The sequence below is a fragment of the Saccostrea echinata genome, unplaced genomic scaffold (genome assembly GCF_033153115.1).
Source record: "Saccostrea echinata isolate AGI-Se365-2 ecotype Australia unplaced genomic scaffold, CSIRO_AGI_Sech_v1 ptg000054l, whole genome shotgun sequence".
NCBI classification, from domain to species: Eukaryota; Metazoa; Mollusca; class Bivalvia; order Ostreida; family Ostreidae; genus Saccostrea; species Saccostrea echinata.
In genome coordinates this window covers 11,466,482-11,488,026 of record NW_026889803.1, presented here as the reverse complement: position 1 = coordinate 11,488,026, position 21,545 = coordinate 11,466,482, and the positions used below count along the sequence as shown (strand labels likewise).

Here is a 21,545-nt window from a genome sequence, read left to right as displayed (position 1 = left end):
ACCCTGACATTGGTTAACGGGCGCGAGCGCCCTAAAAAACCAACGACAGGTAACCACTGCCATTTTATCGCGTCACAGGAAACAACAATGATGATAAAAATCTATATTTAAACTAGCGTAAATCCATAGTGCTGTTATAAACAAACCTTCTTTCTGCACTCCATACTGCTGTTAACAAAGAAAGTAGACGGATTTTAACCATCTAAAACCGTTACGAAGTGCTGCCTTAAAAATCATTGGCAAGCGATATCATATGCCTTATTTAAATAACTCAAATCTATAATTTTTAACTTGCATATTTGCCATTCACCCATTGGTATGTTAAACATTGATTCCACTACGACACTAGATGTTCTTTAACTTTATTTATGTTTTCAAGTTTACACGGAATGATAGCTTTTAACTCGCCTCTCCATACTCCATAAATCACTGTATATTTATGTGTTTATGAGTCAGGATCGCAATGTTAACACTATTGGAACATTCTCGGGTTCATTGTGACATTTGTAAACTATATACTCAGTCAATACAGTCACTGTCATGTTATTTAAATATTTCCCACGTTTTTCATTGTTTTATTCTTCAATTTAGATATGCTACGTGTTGTTATCTATGTTATTTAGATCACTGGATCCACCTAACATTCTTCTCCGCAAGCATGGATGCTATTTATTTTTAGAATGCGCAATTGCTATGCGCGACAAAGCAGTGAGATTTTCCACTGTCATGGCGGCGGTGGTTACCTGTCCTTGTAATTCCTAGCGGCAGCGACTGGAATCAAGGGCAGAGAACCAGTGCTAAATTGATGAAAGAAATCCCGTTAATAGGTCGGTTTTTTTATCATACGCTTAAATTTGTTATATTTAAATTTTCTCAAAATAAACAATTCTTATGCAATATCTTTATGACAGAAATCTCCCGTGTTAATGTCGCAAACATCAGGACAGAGGCATGGCGAGCTTGATATGTAAACTTTCAGGATCATTATGTTTACAAGGTCTTTTACTGAAAGAAACAACGTGTTGTAGCAGGTAATGAACACAGAGTAGTTGTATTGTAGCTGAGTAGTAAAATAAAATTGGAAAGATTGAACGCATCTCGATTTATTAATAAATGACATTATTTTGCTTTTAGTTAGTTCGAATTTTCTCTTTCTGTCATTCCAATTTCGGTGATATAGACGAAAAGAACAATTTTAACTTATTCCAATTAGCATTACAACGCATACCTCCAATTACTCATAAAAATGTTTTATATGTCTTAATGACAACTGAAGAAAAGTGTCATGTTGGAAATGCAGATAAACAGACGTTTTTTGTTTTGTTTTGTTTTTTAATTTTAAAAAGACAGGTGTTAAATTTGTTAAACATTAGGCATGGAAGGGAAACTTCAAGAGATAATGTTTAGATTATACTGATTTTAATTTTGCAGAATTTTAGTTAATCATGAACAAAAGCGATACAGAAAGAGAACAAGGAAACCAGCGCCATGGTTTGTGCCTCGTAAAAGTGTGCCCAGGACCTATGGAATAACAGATGAAAATCTGACAGACCTGCGGGAAAAAGTATGGGAGGATGTAGCCAATGTGAAAAATTCTCCAATCAGAGAAGAGTACCTAGAAAAGAAGGGACTGACAGATAATATTCTTGCTAGTCTTCAACAAAGTGCAGGAGAGGATTTTCAGTGGAAGTTTGAGTAAGTTCCATAATTTGACTATGTAAATGCTTAGATTCACATTATATTATTACCAGTCAGCAGGGGATGCTCACTCCTCCATGGCACCTGATCCCACCTCTGATGTCTTTAGAGGTCCGTGTTTGCTCTGTTCCCGATTTGTATTGTTTTAATGGACTTTGAGCTTGAAAACTGCCCATTATCTCCATATTTCATTGAGAAAAGCTAAATCTGTAAATATCCTGTATTTTAAACTTGAGTTAATATTTTGAGTATTGATTTGTACATTGTCTGTCTATTGTCTTACTTAGCTAAAATTTAAAAACCTCAGCTAAAAACTTGATGAGTTAAGAAAATAGAGCTTATGGATTAAAAATGTTAAGGGAGGGGGGAGGGATCTGAAAAAGAGAAAATTCATGACTTTCTTATTGATATCAAAACAGTGGTAGTTTGTCAAACTTAAAAGAAAGTAACTTCCAGTAACTTTCAAATAATTGATGTCAAAATGACATATGAAGTAAGACAATTTATGTTTGTATCTCTAAATAATTTTACAGCACAAAAAGAACAGGTTTATTGGCAGTTAAGCTTGGCTTAATACCACAGTGGAACAAGGAAGGCAAAAAAGTCATGTGTACTGTTTTACAGGTTTGTATAAAATGTATGTTCTGCCCTTCTACGATGTACCAAATATACAAACAGGTGATTTAAAAGTAGACTATTCAAATTTTAATCATTCTGAGACCAAGAATTTTCTTATTTTTCTGCAAAATAAACTTTTTTGTTCTTAATTCCTTCAATAAAAAAAAACTTGCTTGAAATAGTTTTTTCTGCCCTTGGCAAGTTTAAAATGATATGATAATACGTAGATGCACACTAGAAGTCTAACAGGAAAATTAGAAATGATGATAATTATAGCATATTTTGTCAGGTAATAGACAACCATGTGATAAGATATACACCCCCAGAAGAGTTCCAGAAAACACAAGGATACCATCCCTGGTTCCCACGAGATGTAGGATCTGTCGTGGTCGGTGCTCTCTCATGTAGTCCTCTGCTGGTAATTACTATTTATGTTACCGGTATTTAATTATTCCCACAAGCACACAAAAACAATTCACAAAATTCCTGGTCATCCAAAGCAGTAACTTTTCAGCAAGAATAATAAATTTTAGTGGAATATTTGGTTATTTGGAGAATTGAGCTTCATAACAATTGAATCTATTAACAATATTATATAATAATAAAACAATTGGTTCATAAATATATACATGTATACAAAAGAGGCAAAAAGTAGATTTAATGTAGATACTCATCTTTTCTTAGGGAAAGAACCAATAATTCCTGCATTGTGCTTATCGATACATTAAATGTAATAATTTAATTTCAAACAGTGTGTATAAAATATAGGTATTGTAAATGCTTGATATCAAAGAGTGATGTTTATATTTTTATAAATGAATAACAGATAAAGAAGACATTACGAGATTCTCATTTTTTACATTCCCATTCAGTTCATTACATGTATGAGGGGGAAAATTTCTTGAAAATTTTTAGTTTTTATGCCCCCAGATTGAAAGATCCCGGGGGTATATTGTTTTTGTCCTGTCTGTCTGTTTGTCTGTTTATCCATTTGTCTGTTTGTCTGTCTGTCTGTTGTCAACTTTAACCTTGCCCATAACTTTTGATTGGTTGGAGCTATGACTTTCATATTTCACATGTGTATTCCTTGTGACAAGACCTTTCTTTGGGTACCATCATATTTGACCTTTTAACCTTGACCTTGGAGTTTGACCCACTTTTGCAAAATTTTATGAGACTTTAACCTTGGCCATAACTTCTGAACAGTTGGTGCTTGGGGTTTCAAACTTCACATGTGTATTCCTTGTAACAATACCTTCCTCTGGATATCAACCTCTTTGACCCTTTGACCTTGACCTAGGAGTTTGACCTACTTTTGAAAAACTTTAACCTTGGCCATAACTTTTGAACGGTTAGAGCTAGGGCTTTCATACTTCACATATCTAATCCTTGTGACAAGACCTTCCTTTGGATACCAACAACTTTGACCTTGACCGGTGATGTTTTACTTACTTTAAAAAAATATTAACCTTTGCCATAACTTTTGAACAGTTGCAGCTAGGGCTTTCAAATTTAACATTTTTTATCTTTTGGCCTGGATTTTGACTTGCATTTGAGAAACTTTAACCTTCGCCATAAGCTGCCATACGGGGACATCAGTGTTTCACAAACACATCTTGTTAGTATATAAGTCTATGTTGAAATATTTAATAATCTAATAAAATCATTCTGAATGAAAAGATTAAGATAGATTTGATATTGATTATAAGCTGGTTTTTGAAAACTTTAAAATAAAAATGATTGAGGCTTCAAGCACAACAAAAATTGCTATGTTAGTGGAAAATTATTGAGAAAACAATAAAAATATAGTGCTGGTATCAATCTATGACCTATGGTTTACCAAACAATGCTTAAAACCTTTAGAGTATGTGTAGACGATAAAGTTAATCTCGACAATGTGAAATTTTCAATCTATTCCATAATTATGATCTAGTATACGTTTCTAATTAAAATAATATGATGTTATTTTTCCATAGATATCTAGATATTTTTGGAATACATTTACAAGTATGATCACTTTTTCTTAAAATGCAAAAAAACTGGGATAAGTTTTAATAAAGTGTTTGAATGTCTTTTCTTTAGTTCACCAAAGAGTACAATCACTTATTCCTGGAGGCTGGGGTTGCTCCTAAGAGAAAATTAACCAGATTTTTGGTATCACCAGAATGCAGAATTGCTCCAGGTATAATACTACATGTATATCAGAACATATATTACATACAAAATTTTAATTTGATATTAATCTCAGTACCTTATTAACTCCTAGACAAAATATAGTGACAAAGTCGTGTAGAGCTTATGCTATTTCCACTTGTACTGGCATCACTGACTCACTGTATGCATAAGTGGTAAAGGCTAAATTATTTTGCATCAGGCTTTTTTTATGCCCCCGGATCGAAAGATTCCAGGGGTATATTGTTTTTGTCCTGTCTGTCTGTTTGTCTGTTTATCTGTTTGTCTGTTTATCTGTGTGTCTGTCTGTCTGTTGTCAACTTTAACCTTGCACATAACTTTTGATTGGTTAGAGCTAAGACTTTCATATTTCACATGTGTATTCCTTGTGACAAGACCTTTCTTTGGGTACCATCAAATTTGACCTTGGAGTTTGACCCACTTTTGCAAAATTTTATGAGACTTTAACCTTGGCCATAACTTTTGAACAGTTGGTGCTTGGGGTTTCAAACTTCACATGTGTATTCCTTGTAACAAGACCTTCCTCTGGATATCAACCTCTTTGACCCTTTGACCTTGACCTAGGAGTTTGACCTACTTTTGTAAAACTTTAACCTTGGCCATAACTTTTGAACGGTTGGAGCTAGGGCTTTCATACTTCACAGAAGTAATCCTTGTGACAAGACTTTTTTTTGAATGAGTTTGACCTACTTTTGAAAATCTTTAACCTTGGCCATAACTTTTAAATGGTTGATGCTAGGGCTTTCATACCTCACATATGTAATCCTTGTGACATCACCTTCCTTTGGATACCAACCACTTCGACCTTGACATAAGAGTTTGACCTACTTTCGAAAAACTTTAACCTTCGCCATAATTTTTGAATGGTTGGTGCTAGGGCTTTCATACATATATGTAATCCTTGTGACAAGACCTTCCTTTGGATACCAACAACTTTGACCTTGACGTTTTACTTACTTTTAAAAAACTTTAACCTTCACCATAACTTTTTAACAGTTGCAGCTAGGGCTTTCAAATTTCACAGGTATATTCCTTGAGACAAGACCTTTCTTTGGGTACCAACATTTTTTTTGTCTTTTGGCCTGGATTTTGACTTGCATTTGAGAAACTTTAACCTTCGCCATAAGCTGCCATACGGGGACATCAGTGTTTCACAAACACATCTTGTTTTTTACTTAATTATAAAATCTGTCAGCATAAGGGGCTCAGGCTTATAAATACATGTACTTTTAGATCAAGCCATTTTCTACATGATTATAAACTCTGTCTGCATAAGGAGCCCAGGCTAAATGCATGTACTAGATCAAGTCTTTTTCTACTTAATCATAAACACTCCCTGGTCCATTTTATGATTTTGGTGAATCTTTGAGATGCACTCTAGGATTTTTGCTTTGAATATTATGCAAGAAATGTATGTTCTCGATTAAGTTATGGAGCTGGTCAGTTCTGCAACCATACTTATTAGGTGTTGAAATTAAGCTTTATTTTCTTGATGAGTGTCAATCTCTAAGGTTTTGTAGTATCAAAATTGATTTTACAATGAGATGATGTGTCTCATCTGGAATATTTTATGCTCCACTTCAAAGAAAAGTGGTATATTATCAAAAAATCATCAAGTTGGTATGTCATTGGTATTTAAATATTGCTTACATTTTAGTGCTTAATCATAGACAAGCCTTATAGCTATGTCGGATGGCCATGGTACAAATATGGTTTTCTGCTTTACCGACAACAATTGACATCAAACTTTGTAGGCTAGTTAATGTTTTTTCAGACCTACCTATGTCTGTATTTTTGGTGGGTCTTACCGACTCCATGTAGAGCACCAGTAAGTTAAAGAGTGATTGGCTACTAAGATGGACATTAAATTGGTTTCTTAACCAGATGTCCCAGACTATTATCAGAAATAGTACACATACATATATAAGTCTTGATGGTATTCAGTATTGTAGAGAAGTTACTGTATCATTTCACAGGACTTTTTAATCAAGGACAATTACTTTACTTTTTCAACAGGTACCAGACTTAGAGCAGATCATTTTAGGGTTGATGATTATGTGGACTGTAGTGCTAAAACGTAAGTACATGTACTAATTATATAGTCAAACTTCATTATTTCAAAGTCAATGGGACTGAGAAAAAACTTCGAGATATCCAAGGATTCCAGATATCGGGGCTGAAATACTTAGAGAATACCGTAAGTGGTTTAGACTTCCATATCACTTTTGACTTACAGCTGTATCCATGGTGTTTGAGATAATGGTGTTTGAGATACCAAAGTTCAACTAATATCTAAACACAATACTATGTTTCATGGTGAAAAGAGTAACATTTTAAAGATTGGGTCCAAATGAAAAAAAAAAAAAATCTTTACTACACAAAAGATTATGTTGTTTATGTATGAAAGGAAATAAGGAATCTTCACTGATATGCAACTTTGATGCTTAAATGTTGGCTATATTTTGTTATAATTGTTTTAGAATTGGACATGCATTTCAAGGTGTGGTGAAGAGGTGGGGGTTCAAGGGTCAAAGTGCTTCTCACAGAGGTGGAAAAAACTACCGCAAGGCAGGAGCCATGGGTGGAGGAAGGGTCAGTAACAGGGATCACTATTATTGTAAAATCCTGTTTGCTTCAATTTGATATACAAAACTGATACATACTAAAACTAACTAGAAATATGTCCATTATCTTTTATCTAACAGCTAAATAAGGTCTCATTGTGTTAAGTTTTCAAGTTTATTTTCTCATTTTTTTGAAAATCTATGTATGGAAAAAATGCTCTTAGAGATTAATCGATCTATGGAGGTTTCTGAAGTAATCCTTTATTAAATTTAACAAGATGAACTAAGGACAACATGAGGAAAAAATGTGAAATTCAAGGTCATGGGGAAAGTTAAGGTACACACTTTAATTGCTCTTACCAATTTGTGTCCAAGGAAAAGTGAAGGTCAGAAAATTATGACACATTTGAAATACTCTTATAAATTTGTATCTTTGTATGCAGTTTGATGAAAATATCTCAAACAGTTTCTTTGAAACTAACTAAAGATAAATGCCAAAAAGTTAACAGTGGGGTTTTTGTCATAATGAAAGTCAAAGTCAAAAAATTTTGAAACAGTTCAATAGTACACCAGTATCAATGTATGAGTTTTGATGAAAATGTAATGAACAGTTTCATCTAATCAATGCTAAGTGCCAATTAAGTAATAGACAGGTCAAGGTCATAGGGGAGGTAAAGTTCAGACAATTCTGAAACAGTTGAATAAGCTTCCACCAATGTGTCAGTGTGTGAGTTTTGAAACTGAGCTAAACACAAAATAGGGAATAGGAAGGTCAAGGTCACAGGGAAGGTCAAGGTTGGAAAAAATGTATCAGAATTTGATTTTAAAAAATATTGTGAACAGTGTCTTCAAAACTGAACTGGACCCCAAGTGTGATGGACAGACAGATGGAAGGACAAGACAGAAAACAGACATGACAAACACTATTTGGCTTGACCATATTCAGGACATGGCGTAAAAATGTTTGAAATTTTGTATTAGTTTGATGGTATATACCTATATGTTTTCAGTCACAAGCTGGAGTGAGACCGGGTAAGAAAATGGCAGGTCACATGGGAATGGATTGGAACACACAGAAGGGGCTTAAGGTAAAACTTATATGCTGGATGTCGTCATAGGAATTCAAGTATCTGTGTTTGACAATTTAGAATTATTTTTTGGTATATTCTTTTAAAATTACCACATTAGTATATGAAAGAGTATAATATCAGCAAGACAATACATGTAATACATGTGTATATACATTGTACATTAATATATAAAAAAAAATAAGGTATCTTTTGGCCCTTGCTTTTTGACAAAATGTGGTCATTTTCTATTTTCATAGATTGTGAGGATGGACACAAAATATGATGTGATTTATGTGAAGGGGATAGTTCCTGGTCCAGATCACTGTTATGTAAGAGTGATGGACACTTCACTAAGAAACAGGAGGAATGAAATGCTGAAAAATCCCCCAATCTGCCCCACCAGGTTTGAGGAGTCAGCCAAGGAATTACCTAGTGAAATTATTTCCAAGGACCTTTATGATTTCATAGACCCTACTATATCGTTTAATAAAGAATAAATAAATAACATGTATTAGGAGGTGTTGCTTTTGTTTTTATTTCATAAATAAAGTTTGGCAGTTTTTCACAGCTCACATTTCTTAGAATATTGAATTAGATGCAAAATAATTATACATGGTATTTAAAGAAAAAAAAATTGTAGTGTAGAATTTATAAAATGTTCATTATTTTTACATTTATCTCAAAAATTTGACTAGGAATTGCTGTAGAGAACTCAGACTGTGTCTCATTTTTTTGCATCAATTCGTGTACAGTATGAGGTTTTCAAAATATACAAGTATGCACACAGCTTCCAACTTCTATTGAGGTGGATATGATAAATATCTGAAACACCATTCAATCATAATAGACATGCCATTCAGTCACCATAGACCTTTAATATTGGAACATATACATATGGTTGTGGATTTGTTTTTAAATCTAGGCTAACTGTGTCGCCTCCCAAATTATTCACTGTTCATATATTAGTTGAAACCGATTTGAGTACACAGAGGACAAGATCAAATGTCCAGGGTCTTGAAATGTAGTCCCTGTAACATCAAATTATTCAAAATAGTATAATTAATTAGTAATAATAAATACATGTGCATAATTTATTATATTTAAAAATATTTTTGAATGTCTTCGTACCAAAGAGAGTAAATTATATCATGGTAGTATTAGATATTTCTTCATTCAATACACTGTACATATTGCATATAGCAGAAGAAAGAGAAAAAAACACAGTCAGGTCCAACAATTTTCTCTTAAAAAATTTTTAAGACAAAATTTGAAAATTGGCATAGAGAGAAAAAAAAGATTAGTCGCAAAATGGTGATTGTTACAAAGCATTTGTCAGTAACCTCTTGTGAACATCGAACACTTCCACGTTAAGACCAAACCAAGGGACTGCCAACTGGTATAAATGGGTTGTGCAAAACGTCCATTAACTTTCGGTAGGAAACACCTGGCAATTTCCCTAAGTGAACTGCGCAATTTTGACCAGCAACTTTTCAGACAAGGCTAAACGGGGCATCAAAAATCTCTGCAGATGAATGTTACAGGTTTTCTTTGAGATTGGTTAGCTGTCCCGGTGCATTCATTGCGATGTGCAACAATAAAAAAAATTCTGTCTGTGTGGGGTTACATTAATTATTCAGGGATCTTTACATGGTCTCCATAAGACTTTCTGTAACTTCTCCATTTTTAAAGAATATAAAGAATTTTTTAATTTTTAGGCAAATTTTCACATGGAATAGGAAAAGAAAACAAGGCAACGCATTATCCAGAAATTGGTCGTATGCATCTGTAGCTGGATAACGTTCTTTACAAGAATCCTCGCCGGAATCCACAGTAGGTGTCGGGGGAAGGAGGGCCTGAGGTGCGACAGCAGTGCTATTGGTGGCCCCTGGGGTTGATAGTGGAACAGCATTTTCTTCTGTACTCGCATGGTGCCATGTCTTCAGTTTCTTCAACGGTTTTTAGTTCTTTAAAGATATTAATTCCCCTTCTGTTAATTTTGTAAATAAATTTGAAAATTGAATGTCAGTTTGATTTGTATTGCCATGTAAGGAAAGGCATTGGCAAATGTAAATATGGATAGAATGCACTTTACCGGTACGGCCGCCATTTTGATTCTAGATCCGCGCGTGAGGTGGCGCGGCGTTAAAATTTTGATACAAATACCTTGAATTTTCGTTGATACCCATTTGTAAGTCCACTGAGCAGACAGGAAAACTGAATGCATGGTAACAATCATGTCGCTGGTCATTCAGTTGACAACAATGGTAACTCGTGATCTCTTAATTATGACGTCAGAATATTAAGTTGACGTAACAATGCGTGGACAGAGGTTATACATGCTTTTATGGTTACTTATTTTAATATAGCAAAATTTACAGGATTAAAGGATGGCATCATATTGCTTTATCTGATTTACATATATTTAATATAAAACAGACTATAGGTCACCTGTATCCCCCTTTTCCTGAACACCATTCCCACTTAGCTAAAACCAGTCTACTGTAGACCTCTTCTCCTTTTGATGTCTTTATTGTCTTCCAGTTTTTATCTTATCATTGTGATGTTCACGAAATATTTCTAGGTTTTTTTAAGGGCAATTACTAGTAACCTTCATTACAGAAACAAGTGCTTGTGGTTATGCAGTAGTCCTAATTTTAAAACAATTTTTTTTAGAGCTAGCCAATCAAAATACAGGAAGCTTTCATATTTCACATACCTATGACAAGACGTTTCCAATGTTACTAAGATTTTTGACTCCGTGACCTTGAAGTTTTTGCCGATAACTTTTGAATCAGAAAAGATAGGGCTGTTTCAAGACCTTTCTAAATGTTCTCTGGGTTTTTTTGACTTTAAAGTTTAACCTACGGTCTTTTACAAATTTATTTTACATTTGTAATAACTTTTGAATGAGAGAAGATAGGATTTTCATATTTTAGATGTACATTACCTATGACAACACATTTCAGGGAAAAAGCTATCAGTTTTGACTTAATGACCTTGAGTTTGACCTGCTTATCAAAAATTTTAACTTAGACTCTAACTTTTGCTCCAGAAGAGACAGGGCTCTCATATTTTTTTCACATGTGCATTACCTATGGTAATGAATATGCATGTTTGGTTGGTTGGTTGGTTTTTTTTGTGTGTGTGCGTATGTGTGTGGTGTTGTTTTATTTTTGTTTGTTTTTTATTTTTGTTTGTTTGTTTGATTTTTGGTTTTTGTTTGAAAAAAAAAACGATGCTGCGTGTACTAGTGTTTAACTTGAGGATTCCTATAAAAGCAGAAATGGGGGGGGGGGGGGAGGATGATCTATTGATCATACCTGTTTTGAAAGCCCAGATATTTATATATTAATTTGATGCAGGAAGTGGGACAGACAATAGAATTGTAAATCTACAGTTTCTTCATTCAGCCAGTGCTTTTTTTATGTACTTTAAACATTCTTATTTCAAACCCCTGTGGTTTGTAAATGTATACACATAATGCCAAACACATTTTTTCTCCTACCCCCCCCCCCCTTTTCAAAATAAAAAATCATCGCCTGAGAACTCATGAAATTAAATAGTAGTAATGACCAATGTTTTTTTTATAGAAAGCCAGATTGAAAACAAAACTGGAAAAGAAAATTCACTTTTCAGCCATCGTGCAATAAAGTACGAAGATACAAAGATTATTAATCAACCGATTCAAAATTTGTGAAAAGATGCTTAAAATTCGAGTTTTAGTCAATAGCTGTAAGTGTAAATTAAGCGTGCTACAAAATTTTGTCACAAAAATGTTTGAGTAGCAAGCGAGGAAGACAAAGCAACAGAAATTTTACACTGCTCACTTTCAAACGGAAGTGGGAATCAAAGAGGTCAAAACGAAAAGGTATATAGAGCACAGGAAAAGCGTGCGGTCATGAGCGTGCTCACATCAATTGCCTCGGGATTGTAATCGGAGGGGGCAGAGAGTTCTGCAAGTAAACGATAAGTAGTTTTGTTAGAAATCATTTCATTTGATTATGCAGTAAAAAAAATCTCTGAGACTTGTGATGATACTTGTAAAAAAGCAGTCGAACCAAAAATTAAACGATAAGAAAAATGTAGATCAGTGGCGTTCGATTGGAGGAAGCATATTGTTCACTGAATGTTGAATGTGCCTTTGTTTATAAAGTCGGGTTCTTTAGACTTGAAAAAGGGGTCTAAGCTATAGAACTATAGATGGTTCACGAGAAATAGGTCCTTAACGAGAGTCTCGATCGTGTTACTGGTATCCGTTCCACACAGCATCTAGTGAATTTTGTAGTTTATGCGATTAACCTTCTTCATGAGACTGAACGATTGCCAGGTCCACCTGTATACATATACCAACGAGACGTCCTTTCAACAGACTATGAAAAGGAAAGGGAACTGTAACAAGACCTTTCCGAATGCACCACAATGAGTGAAATATGATTTTGACTTTGTGACCCGGACGTTTGACTCTAATTCCCCAAGCAATTAGTCAGGGAAAGCGGGAGACCTTGCATTCCTTTATGTTTTTTGTTGTTGTTATTGTTGCTGTTGTTGTTGTTGTTGTTTGATTTTAAAGTGCCTTCCTCCCACAAAACAGGTTTTTCGCGTTTGGCCTTTTATTTCTATTTTGATTGCTGTCAAAGTTTAACCCCCCCCCCCCTCCCTCGAAATAGATTTTTCGTTTGTCCTTTTTCTCGACTTTTTAAATTTTATTTTGCTTTTCAATTTATTTTTCTCTTTCTGTCCCTTTGAAAAAAACCCCTAAATTTCCAAGATTTAATAGCTGTCTGTGTCAATGATATGTATTTATGATATAATCAGCTGATAATCAAGGGGACAAGAAATGTAATGTAAATTAAAACCTTTTAAATAAAAGTATTATTACCTATTTTTAACTTTGCAGGATCATTATACATTTATATACATTGACAATAACTGAACAAATACCATTTGTAATTTAAAATATGCAATCTCTCTCTCTCTCTCTCTCTGAATCCTCATGGATTTAAGAAAATAACATTAAAAGGGGGGAAAAGTGTAATTATATATCTTTTTTGTTATATTGAGTTACTTATGAGGCCAAAATATTCCCGAAAATTGATTTTATTAATAAGTACAAATTAAAAAGTCGCATTTGTACACACTTCCGGTCGTGAACAGTATTCTGTAGATGAATTATGGCGGGTAGTCATTTTCCAGACATTTCACCGATGATGACTGATCCTGAAGAATTTAATACGCGAATTGCTCATAAAGATACGAAATGCAGTTTTCTGTAAGTATTTATAATGTAAATTGTTGTTTTTGCATGTGAAATGTATTATAACAGGAAAACAAATTTGCTGGTGGGCTTAACGGTAAAGTTAAACTTGAATCCGTAGCCAGTCGAAATTTATAAAGACAGCGCGTCTGTGTAAATCGTGTAATATAGATAAAGTAAGGAATGATTTTTTTTTTTCCGAAGTATCAAATTAACACAAAAATCAAATAGTTACTGTGATTTCTCAAGATATGATAAACAAAGTCTTTTGGTTCATTGTAACATGAAAACTAAAACTGCCCTGTCATCTTATATTATCAGAAATATTTTTGGATCAAATTAGGTGAAAAATAAATACTGGTTGTTTTTTTTTTCTAACACATGCTACCAAACATATTCAGTGGGGGTGGGCAAATTCCTTAAGTCGAAAAGGGTTCAGAAGTAATTTTTGAGAGAAATATCAATAAAATAGCTTAGATTTCAATTGTATATTATATAATCGGCAAAATTACGGGGGGGGGGGAGGGGGGCAAACACACCCCTCCCCGTAGCCACAGGTTCCTAAGACCATGAGACTGTGTGATTTGTGAATTATAAACATCACAGCGAATTACTAATACTTAACTAGGAGTGTTTTCGGTAGCTTTCTGGATAGTCCAAATACGTATACAATTGAAATTGCCAAGGATTATATTGGGTCTAAATCTAAATAATTCATTCATGTGAAGCATTGCTTTTTACAGGTCAGGTCCGTAGAAAATGGGAGGGAAGCAGGGGACCCGATCCCCATATTTTTCTGTGTAAAGTTATTTTGCTATAGTAATTTTTCAATTAGATGCTGGTTGCTCCCCTTTTTGTTGCTTTAAAGTCGAGCAGTGGCAAATTTCAGGATATGAAAAAATATATTAAACAATAAGAGAAAGGTCCAACATCCTCCCCCCTCCCGAAATAGGATTTTCGAGTTTGGACAGGTTAGGGTTTATTTTAATTTTTTTTAATAGTAATTTTTTTTAATAGTAGAATTTTTCATACATGACGAGAACAAACCCCAACGCATACTTCAGGGGGACTTCGCTTTTCCATGAAAACAAATTAGGGCGAAGTTCTGAAAATCAGGGAGACTTAATAATCCTATGTTAAAAACAACTTTACACCCCCCCCCCCTTTTTCCAACTTTTTTAAAAATACTTTCAATATCCCACAAGTTTTATTAGCTCACCTGAGCTGAAAGCTCAAGTGAGCTTTTCAGATCACATTTTGTCTGTAGTCCATCTGTCTGTCTGTCTGTCTGTCTGTCTGTCCATCTAGCTGTCCGTCCGTCTGTAAACTTTTCACATTTTCGACTTCTCTCCAGAACCACTGGGCCAACCAAACTTGCCAAAAAGCATCCTTGGGTAAAGGGGGTTCAAGTTTGTTCAAATGAAGGGCCACACACTCTTCCAAGTGGAGATAATTAAGAATTGGGGAAAATTTGGTGTCATCTTTTAAAAATCTTCTTCTCAAGAACCATTGAGCCAGAAAAGTTTAAAATTATGTGAAACCTTCATTACATAGAGAAGATTCAAGTTTGTTCAAATCATGACCCCCATGGGTAGGGTGGGGCCACATTGGCGGATCAAAATTTTACATAGGAATATATAGGGAAAATCTTTAAAAATCTTCTTCTCAAGAACAACAAAGCCACAATTAGTCATATTGATAGGGAATCATCCTCATGTAGTGTAGATTCAAGTTTGTTCAAATCATGACCCCCGGGGGTAGGGTGGGGCCACAATGGGGGATCAAACTTTTATATAGGAATATATAGGGAAAATCTTTAAAAATCTTCTCAAGAACAACAAAGCCACAATTAGTAATATTGATAGGGAATCATCCTCAGGTAGTGTAGATTCAAGTTTGTTCAAATCATGACCCCCGGGGGTAGGGTGGGGCCACAATGGGGGATCAAACTTTTATATAGGAATATATAGGGAAAATCTTTAAAAATCTTCTTCTCAAGAACAACAAAGCTACACTTAGTCATATTGATATGGATTCATCCGCAGGTAGTGTAGATTCAAATTTGTTCAGATCATGACCCCCAGGAATAGGGTTGAGCTACAATGGGGAATCAAAGTTTTACATAGGAATATATAGGAAAAATCTTTAAAAATCTTTTCAAGAACAGGAAAGCCATGATTAGTCATATAGATATGGAAGCATCCCCAAGTTTTGTTCAAAGCATCCTCCAGTAGTAGGGTGGGGCCATAATGGGGGATCAAATTTTACAAAAGAACATATATAGGAAATATCTTTAAAAATCTTCTTCAATCTCAAGAACAACAAAGCCATGTTTAGTCATTTTCATATGGAAGCATCCTCAGGTAGTGTACATTCAAGTTTGTTCAAATCATGACCCCCCCTTCCCCCCCCCCCCCCCAAGGGTAGGATGTTAGACATCTTTAAAATTCCGTTTTAAAGAACAGCATTACCATGATTAGTTATATGAATATAGAAGAATCCTCAGAAGGTTTATATTCAATTTCATTCAAAACATGGCACCTGTGGGTAGGATATGCCTAGAACAGGCGATCAAAGTTTTATATATGAATACTAGATGAAATCCCGCGCAAGTGCGGGGAATTGAATTGAATTTATACCACTACCGACAGAAAAAATCCAATAATATATATATTGTAGTTTCTACTGACAGCCTACAGGTTTATAGCAGGAAGAAATACTTTGTTCAAAATCCCGCATGAAGTAGAAGTACGTCTCCACCCCCACCCCCTTTGTAAAACTTAAATAATAATTTCATTAATTGACGTATATTGTGAAACCTGTTATATACTATGTTATGGATATTGTACTTCAGGTGCTCTTATTTCATTTCCGTCAAAATGCACATTTTATTGAGAAATTGATTTTTTTGGGGGGGGGGGGGGGGTAAAAATTCATAGGTACTTGGGTCTTGGTTTATAAATATATATGTACCTTATTGATATGTAAAAACTGCACATTACCTCTTTTTTTTTTTTACATTTCAATAATTATAATCCAAGACCTAAGTACCTGTGTAAAATTAGCTTTTATATAACGCCCTATGAATACACCGGCGGATTTAGAGGGGGACCCAGCCCCCTCCCGTTTTGTGTCCAAAATATACATAAAATTTAATAAATCATTTTGGGGGGGGGGGGGGGGTGTCCGTGGGCCCCTACCCAACCCCAAACTGGTCGCCCCCCCCCCCTTTTGAAAATTCCTGGATCCGCCACTGGAATAGGCCGAGTATTTGATACAAAAAACTGTATTCAAAAAAAAAAAAATGAAATGTATTGATTAAAGCGCAAAATTTTACAGCATTATGTATTTGAACAATACCTTATTCATTAATTTTCTCTTTTCATATAAGCAGGTTTATTACGAAGTACAAATTGTACTTCGGGTTCGTTGCCACGATGCTCTCAGTGAGAAATATATATACAAATTTTACCGATAAATTTATTATGAAAACCTACTAAATATATGTAATAGTCTTTCGATATATAAATATATTCACAACTTACAATGATTTACCATTATTTCAGTGACCATTCACACAAAAGCTTTTTTTTATGTGAAAGCAGCTATTTTCTTTTTAACATCGGGCTCGATGCTATATGATGTTCTAGAAGCTTCCCTCAATATTACGATCGTTGAATGAGGAAAATAATTTGCACATTTTCCTTTTTAATTGGTTATCACAACTTATTTCTTTTATATCATTTAAATCAAGTTTTGATTGAATAATTCAGTAATGACATTTAATGAAATAAATAAACGATTGCTTGTTGCCAGTTTCATTAAAAATTGCCAGTAACTTAGATCCGCCAACCAGAAACGCCACCGTACTCACGTTTTTGCTATTTCATGGCTGTTTATAGAAAATAAAAGTAGACTTTTAATTTAATGTACGATACTTACAATGCAAGTGAAATCTAAATATAGTTTACGGACATCATCTTGTATCGTGTGTATTCTTAGAGGAGTAAGTAAGAACTCTGGTCCACCCGTTTCGGAGTTTATTTGCAAAATTTATTAATTTATTAGTATAGATATAGGACAAATCTGCTGACATAGAACAGCAGGGCCATATTGCCGCAGGTGACATTGTGGCCCATGGGCCTCTTCTTTCTTTGTCCTATCCCCCTCCCTATTCTAACATAACTAACTACCCTCCCCCCTTTCTCCACATTCCTCTTCCTGACTTAACTGTCATTGTTTGCTTATTGATTTTTCAACTCATTTTGTTGTAATAATATTTTTACTTGAATTTCTGTGATTTGTTGCATTGTTTTGAATTTGTACTAATCTGCGTCAGTTGTATATTTTCAGAGGCTCAGAAGAGCAAGAAGGAAGGAGGATCAAGGCCTACCAACATCCTGAAGTGAAGAGTTGTCTCTCTTCCATTCAATTGCAGACATGAAGCAGAATGCTGGGTAAGATTCAGACTTCTTGCATCCTTTCCTGAGCTTTTGCTTGCCAATTGATGTTGGGTGTCTCAGGCTTTGACCTCTTGACCTTCAATTGACAGGGTGCAAAGATGCTGATGCAGTTCAGAAGGAACATCACCAGGAGCCACATCAACAGCCTTGGAAGCTTATATGGAAGTATTGTTTTGATTTCATTTTTTCCTTTCTCTCTCTTTTGTTTGTCCTATCCCCCTCCCTATTCTAACATAACTAACTACCCTCCCCCCTTTCCCCACATTCCTCTTCCTGACTTAACTGTCATTGTTTGCTAAGTGATTTTTCAACTCATTTTGTTGTAATAATATTTTTACTTGAATTTCTGTGATTTGTTGCATTGTTTTGAATTTGTACTAATCTCTATCAGTTGTATATTTTCAGAGGCTCAGAAGAGGAAGAAGGAAGGAGGATCAAGGCCTACCAACATCCTGAAGTGAAGAGTTGTCTCTCTTCCATTCAATTGCAGACATGAAGCAGAATGCTGGGTAAGATTCAGACTTCTTGCATCCTTTCCTGAGCTTTTGCTTGCCAATTGATGTTGGGTGTCTCAGGCTTTGACCTCTTGACCTTCAATTGACAGGGTGCAGAGATGCTGATGCAGTTCAGAAGGAACATCACCAGGAGCCACATCAACAGCCTTGGAAGCTTATATGGAAGTATTTTTTTGATTTTCATTTTTTCCTTTCTCTCTCTTTTCTTTCTCCTATCCCCCTCCCTATTCTAACATAACTAACTACCCTCCCCCCTTTCCCCACATTCCTCTTTCTGACTTAACTGTCATTGTTTGCTAAGTGATTTTTCAACTCATTTTGTTGTAATAATATTTTTACTTGAATTTCTGTGATTTGTTGCATTGTTTTGAATTTGTACTAATCTCTATCAGTTGTATATTTTCAGAGGCTCAGAAGAGGAAGAAGGAAGGAGGATCAAGGCCTACCAACATCCTGAAGTGAAGAGTTGTCTCTCTTCCATTCAATTGCAGACATGAGGCAGAATGCTGGGTAAGATTCAGACTTCTTGCATCCTTTCCTGAGCTTTTGCTTGCCAATTGATGTTGGGTGTCTCAGGCTTTGACCTCTTGACCTTCAATTGACAGGGTGCTGAGATGCTGATGCAGTTCAGAAGGAACATCACCAGGAGCCACATCAACAGCCTTGGAAGCTTATATGGAAGTATTTTTTTGATTTTCATTTTTTCCTTTCTCTCTCTTTTCTTTGTCCTATCCCCCTCCCTATTCTCACATAACTAACTACCCTCCCCCCTTTCCCCACATTCCTCTTCCTGACTTAACTGTCATTGTTTGCTTATTGATTTTTCAACTCATTTTGTTGTAATAATATTTTTACTTGAATTTCTGTGATTTGTTGCATTGTTTTGAATTTGTACTAATCTGCGTCAGTTGTATATTTTCAGAGGCTCAGAAGAGCAAGAAGGAAGGAGGATCAAGGCCTACCAACATCCTGAAGTGAAGAGTTGTCTCTCTTCCATTCAATTGCAGACATGAAGCAGAATGCTGGGTAAGATTCAGACTTCTTGCATCCTTTCCTGAGCTTTTGCTTGCCAATTGATGTTGGGTGTCTCAGGCTTTGACCTCTTGACCTTCAATTGACAGGGTGCAAAGATGCTGATGCAGTTCAGAAGGAACATCACCAGGAGCCACATCAACAGCCTTGGAAGCTTATATGGAAGTATTGTTTTGATTTCATTTTTTCCTTTCTCTCTCTTTTGTTTGTCCTATCCCCCTCCCTATTCTAACATAACTAACTACCCTCCCCCCTTTCCCCACATTCCTCTTCCTGACTTAACTGTCATTGTTTGCTAAGTGATTTTTCAACTCATTTTGTTGTAATAATATTTTTACTTGAATTTCTGTGATTTGTTGCATTGTTTTGAATTTGTACTAATCTCTATCAGTTGTATATTTTCAGAGGCTCAGAAGAGGAAGAAGGAAGGAGGATCAAGGCCTACCAACATCCTGAAGTGAAGAGTTGTCTCTCTTCCATTCAATTGCAGACATGAAGCAGAATGCTGGGTAAGATTCAGACTTCTTGCATCCTTTCCTGAGCTTTTGCTTGCCAATTGATGTTGGGTGTCTCAGGCTTTGACCTCTTGACCTTCAATTGACAGGGTGCAGAGATGCTGATGCAGTTCAGAAGGAACATCACCAGGAGCCACATCAACAGCCTTGGAAGCTTATATGGAAGTATTTTTTTGATTTTCATTTTTTCCTTTCTCTCTCTTTTCTTTCTCCTATCCCCCTCCCTATTCTAACATAACTAACTACCCTCCCCCCTTTCCCCACATTCCTCTTTCTGACTTAACTGTCATTGTTTGCTAAGTGATTTTTCAACTCATTTTGTTGTAATAATATTTTTACTTGAATTTCTGTGATTTGTTGCATTGTTTTGAATTTGTACTAATCTCTATCAGTTGTATATTTTCAGAGGCTCAGAAGAGGAAGAAGGAAGGAGGATCAAGGCCTACCAACATCCTGAAGTGAAGAGTTGTCTCTCTTCCATTCAATTGCAGACATGAGGCAGAATGCTGGGTAAGATTCAGACTTCTTGCATCCTTTCCTGAGCTTTTGCTTGCCAATTGATGTTGGGTGTCTCAGGCTTTGACCTCTTGACCTTCAATTGACAGGGTGCTGAGATGCTGATGCAGTTCAGAAGGAACATCACCAGGAGCCACATCAACAGCCTTGGAAGCTTATATGGAAGTATTTTTTTGATTTTCATTTTTTCCTTTCTCTCTCTTTTCTTTGTCCTATCCCCCTCCCTATTCTCACATAACTAACTACCCTCCCCCCTTTCCCCACATTCCTCTTCCTGACTTAACTGTCATTGTTTGCTAAGTGATTTTTCAACTCATTTTGTTGTAATAATATTTTTACTTGAATTTCTGTGATTTGTTGCATTGTTTTGAATTTGTACTAATCTCTATCAGTTGTATATTTTCAGAGGCTCAGAAGAGGAAGAAGGAAGGAGGATCAAGGCCTACCAACATCCTGAAGTGAAGAGTTGTCTCTCTTCCATTCAATTGCAGACATGAAGCAGAATGCTGGGTAAGATTCAGACTTCTTGCATCCTTTCCTGAGCTTTTGCTTGCCAATTGATGTTGGGTGTCTCAGGCTTTGACCTCTTGACCTTCAATTGACAGGGTGCAGAGATGCTGATGCAGTTCAGAAGGAACATCACCAGGAGCCACATCAACAGCCTTGGAAGCTTATATGGAAGTATTTTTTTGATTTTCATTTTTTCCTTTCTCTCTCTTTTGTTTGTCCTATCCCCCTCCCTATTCTAACATAACTAACTACCCTCCCCCCTTTCCCCACATTCCTCTTCCTGACTTAACTGTCATTGTTTGCTAAGTGATTTTTCAACTCATTTTGTTGTAATAATATTTTTACTTGAATTTCTGTGATTTGTTGCATTGTTTTGAATTTGTACTAATCTCTATCAGTTGTATATTTTCAGAGGCTCAGAAGAGGAAGAAGGAAGGAGGATCAAGGCCTACCAACATCCTGAAGTGAAGAGTTGTCTCTCTTCCATTCAATTGCAGACATGAAGCAGAATGCTGGGTAAGATTCAGACTTCTTGCATCCTTTCCTGAGCTTTTGCTTGCCAATTGATGTTGGGTGTCTCAGGCTTTGACCTCTTGA

At 35.5% G+C, this 21,545-nt stretch overlaps 1 protein-coding gene across 1 annotated transcript; it reads left to right on the top strand.

The window, feature by feature from the left end:
- The first annotated feature begins 926 nt into the window (after positions 1-926).
- LOC133172116 (large ribosomal subunit protein uL3m-like) lies at positions 927-8,654 on the top strand. The gene is made up of 9 exons (XM_061306929.1): positions 927-1,031; positions 1,432-1,695; positions 2,232-2,322; positions 2,606-2,734; positions 4,399-4,498; positions 6,526-6,586; positions 6,990-7,101; positions 8,084-8,161; positions 8,401-8,654. The coding sequence occupies exons 1-9, from the start codon at positions 952-954 to the stop codon at positions 8,638-8,640; spliced, it is 1,155 nt and encodes a 384-aa protein (XP_061162913.1). The 5' UTR covers positions 927-951; the 3' UTR covers positions 8,641-8,654.
- The last annotated feature ends 12,891 nt before the right edge of the window (positions 8,655-21,545 follow it).

Excerpts from the sequence above, each read along its gene's own strand:
- LOC133172116 (XM_061306929.1), top strand. The coding sequence starts at position 952 with ATGGCGAGCTTGATATGTAAACTTTCAGGATCATTATGTTTACAAGGT. Across the intron at positions 1,696-2,231 it reads GATTTTCAGTGGAAGTTTGA|CACAAAAAGAACAGGTTTAT; the intron begins GTAAGTTCCATA and ends ATAATTTTACAG. Across the intron at positions 4,499-6,525 it reads AGAATGCAGAATTGCTCCAG|GTACCAGACTTAGAGCAGAT; the intron begins GTATAATACTAC and ends CTTTTTCAACAG.